We start from the raw sequence: 4,066 nt of genomic DNA, 5'->3' as shown, positions 1-4,066 counted from the left end.
ATCTCTACAATGTATTTTGTTTATCCTATCTAATAGTGCTAACCTTAGTGATGCCACTGAGTATCATCAAGTTGTTGGCAGTCTAATTAACATTTACTCATCCGAATATTACATATGTAGTAAATAAATTTTCTCGATTTATACACAAGTCTACTTCCAATTGCTGGACAGCTATTAATATCTTCTTCGGTACTTAAAGAGCACTATTGATTGTGACTTATTTCTCATAAAAGACTCTCCTCTATGACTTCAAGCATTTACAAATGTTGATTGGGCAAATAATAAGAATGGCAGAACATCTACTAGTGTTTATATCATATTTCTTGGTCATAATCCAATTTATTAGAGTTTCAATAAACAATGTTCTATTGCAACATCTTCTATAGAGGCCAAATATCAAGTGATTACTTTTACAACTATTGAACTTTGTTAGACTCAAACATTGTCATATGAATTATTTGTCATAATCTCTAATCTTTCATAAATATAAATATATATATATATATATATATATATATAATGATAATATCGAAGCAACATATATGTGCTAATTTTATATTTCACTATCGAATAAAGCATATAGCTATCGACTTTCACTTTGTTCATAACAAGGTTCAAAATGGTGAACTACATGTCTCTCACGTCTCATCTTCTAGTTAACTTACGGATGCTCTTACCAAGTTTTTATCTTGCAAGCAATTTGTTCTATTTTAGTCCAAGATCAGTGTCTCTAATAAGAGCACTATCTTATGCGGGACATATTAGAAAATATATTATTTAAAAAATAAATAATTATAAGATTATCGTGATTCTCTTAATATTTTGATACTATATTATCATAATTTTAAATCATAAAATTTTTGATAACATATAATCATGATTATATCAATAATAAATATCATGATTTCAACATGTTCTCTTAAATTATAAAATAAATTAGTAAATATTTTTATATTTATTATTAATTGAAAATATATAATTATCATATTTTATAATATCTCTCTTTTTTTTATATAAATTCATACTCTAAAAATTGAGTTAGTTATTTCTTCTTATCCCCAAAAAATCCTCGCAATGTGAAGAAAATTTTCGAGGAGAAAACCAATCGGTACTCGTTTCAGAGATTTCGAAATTGATTCAGCCGATGGTTTCTGTTGGAAAACCGACTGCATATGGTCAGCCCTAACTATGACTTACGGTGGAATATTTACTAGCGTACTTTAAGCACCTTCGTAAGTACAACCTGTGGCATTGCTACGAGATCGTCTGCGGTCGATGGTTCGGATCATCTGAGTGTTTATGTGGGTATGTTTCGTGCGTGTAGTTCAATTTCTCTAAGACATCTCGCACGGGATTGAACACTGGACAATGAAAGGTTATGAAAACAGAACAATTGTCGCTATTTCACGTAGTGGTATGCATATATTTGTCTCTTTGATCGAGCTATTGAAGGAATTCCGCTATGACAAATTACTCTATGGAGTGGTTTAGCAGTTCATATAATCCTTGGAAGATAGAAACTTAGTGCAGGAATACAACAATCAACTTATTGCGCATGAAGAATGAGTTTGACACTGTACATTAATAGCCTGGAAAACTACAACGCGTTGAATTCTTCTGGAATCTGCTAGCGTTGGCCACCGACAACTCCTTCATGACTAATCTCCTAGCCTTGTTGATGGTCATGAAGCAGAGGTACAGGTGTTCCTCCAGTTCATCCAGCTGCTGGTTGAAGCTCGCGAGGTTCTTCGATATTTGCCGCACCACCTCCTGCGTCAACTGGCGGCGGTGGCCGTCGTGCCACTCGCAGAGACTCAGCAAGGCGAGCATGTGCTCGGCCTCGTCGTCCAACCGAGCCACGAGTCGGCTGATGGTGTCCAAGTCCCGGTTCAAGATGTACGTCCCTTTGGCCGCTGCGTCCAGCTGAGCCATCACCCGGCCCAGCCACCTCGACAAGGCCATCCGAGACGAAGCCGAGAGGAACACCGGTAGAGCTATCAAGGCCACCAAAGCGTGCATTGTTATACAAGCACCGACTATCGACGCCGAAGCCGCAAGGACGACGACGGCTGATATGGCCAAGGCTCGCTTCAGGCGGTTGATGAACCGCAGCTTAGCCGTCACCTTCTTACGGCGTGAACCGAGCCTCTTGAGCAGGTCTGCGCAGCCCTGTTGGACTGCTCGGAATTTACTTTGAGATGAAGCCGATGAAAGGAAGGGGTTGGCGGTCTTGGAGATGTCAACTAGGTTGTCGATGATGGTTTGGAGGCCATGATGTGACTGGCTATCGTAGACGACAGAATGAAGGGCGGCTTTGAACGGGCGGTACCGGCGTCGAATCTGGTCGATGTCCTTCAGGAGAAGGCCGCAGAGGAGTGAGGCGTCGGCGGTCTCGGTGTAGTAGTCGGAGAGGAGGGCATGGATGTCAGGGCGATAACGTGTTCGAATGTGGGCGAGGATTTTGGTAACGGTGGGCTGGTCGGGGTGGAGAAGATGCTCCGCGAGGAGGCGGTGAGAAGGTAGCCGAGCAGCAGTGCCACTTCCTCTCGGGTCGAGGGCTGCACCGTCGTCGAAAGCGAGACCCAAAACTTGTGCCCAGAATTCGTGGTATGACTCGGTGCGGAAGGCGTTGGTGTACTCCTCGGACAGGTTGAAGCTTGAAGACGAGATCGGTGCGACAACCTCACATTTTTCTGCGTTTCATAAAAGATCGACGTCAAAAGGAGGAGGATGTGTCATGGAATGAAAATAACATGAAACCCATCGAGAAGTCGCATAAAGATGAATGACTATTGATATGATCTTGTACGTAGCATTCATTACCTCTTCGAACCTGGCATTTGCAGTCTCGAAAGATACCGAACCTTATGTGCATTTCCTTTTTTCTATCCGAGGTGGTCAGATCAAGATCAGCAAGGAAGGCAAGTGAGGATTAAAAAGGTAGAAGGAAAGAAAGATGCAAACGGGAATGATCCTTTTGTAGGTTTAGGTCGTCGAGGAGCCTTCTTTGAATCCGATGGTACAAGCTTAAAGAGTCTATTTGCTTGAACAGCCTTTGAGACGAAGGCTGAGGTGTTGGCAAAGCTTAGATTTATATGACGAAAGATTGCCATCCAATGCACATAAATCAAACGAGACGTGGAGGAGCGGCCACATCGACAGCGGAAGCTTGGAAGGAACAACAAAGGGTGGCACGTACTCAAGGGAAACCTATGTTTGACACCCGGGAGTGTCGTGTATTGAGGTATGAGTACGTTTATAAGGGAAGTAGGCCGGCGTACGTGATGTTCTCGATACTGACCGTGAGTTCGGCCATCAACGGTCAGATGGAGATGTAAGATGTGCGTCGATCCGATCGTGTGTGGATTGTGCAAGCTGCTCCTGATGGGGCCCAGAGAATCTTTCTCCCGTTACTTGTGGAGCTGATAGATATTGTCGATACGTGTCAACCGAGGACGATGACATGTGGCATCTCGATTCAGAAGATCTTTCTTGCGGGAGGAGGTAGACAGACGGTGTTCCGTTTGTACAAAAGTGTGATACCAACGGGCCACAACATATTTGTTTGCTCTATTAGCATAATTGAAATCTGCTATCTCTTCGTGGGCTTTCTTAATTCTGCTACTCCTCTTAACGTCCCTTTGTATTTTCTTTTTCGAACCTAGAGAAACATAAATATAATTAGAAAATCAAAATAGAGAAAAATCTACGATCGATTGTCAGACCTTGGAGTACGTAGACTCCGGACTTCTGATAGATTATATAATTATTTTATGAATTTATATTATAATTTGAGCGATTTTCTTATAAAATATTTTTATTTTAGATTTTTCTAAAATAGTTACCCTCATTTTAATTTTTTTTAAACTATACCCCCTAATTCAAATAATATTCAAATTGTCCCTTCTCCTCGACTCATTTTTCATTGTCTTCTTCCCCTCCTTGTATCATTGTCTTGTATCGCTTTTACCTTTATATCTTGCACTACCTCCTATCCACTCTGTCGTATCAAAGTTAATACCCATAGCCCTTATGCGAGGAAGGAGGGAGTATAAGGGTTATCGTC

General features: G+C 41.1%; 1 protein-coding gene across 1 annotated transcript; it reads right to left on the bottom strand.

The window, feature by feature from the left end:
- Nucleotides 1–1,463: 1,463 nt before the first annotated feature.
- Nucleotides 1,464–3,076, bottom strand: LOC135626190 (UPF0496 protein 3-like). Its single transcript, XM_065131320.1, has 2 exons — nucleotides 2,824–3,076; nucleotides 1,464–2,693 (listed from the first exon to the last, which is right to left on the bottom strand). The coding sequence occupies exons 1-2, from the start codon at nucleotides 2,873–2,875 to the stop codon at nucleotides 1,582–1,584; spliced, it is 1,164 nt and encodes a 387-aa protein (XP_064987392.1). The 5' UTR covers nucleotides 2,876–3,076; the 3' UTR covers nucleotides 1,464–1,581.
- Between the last annotated feature and the right edge of the window lie 990 nt (nucleotides 3,077–4,066).

The sequence above is a fragment of the Musa acuminata genome, chromosome BXJ2-11 (genome assembly GCF_036884655.1).
Source record: "Musa acuminata AAA Group cultivar baxijiao chromosome BXJ2-11, Cavendish_Baxijiao_AAA, whole genome shotgun sequence".
Classification (NCBI taxonomy): domain Eukaryota; kingdom Viridiplantae; phylum Streptophyta; class Magnoliopsida; order Zingiberales; family Musaceae; genus Musa; species Musa acuminata.
Note: the sequence above shows the minus strand (reverse complement) of the source record. Positions and strands in the feature narration are given on the sequence as shown.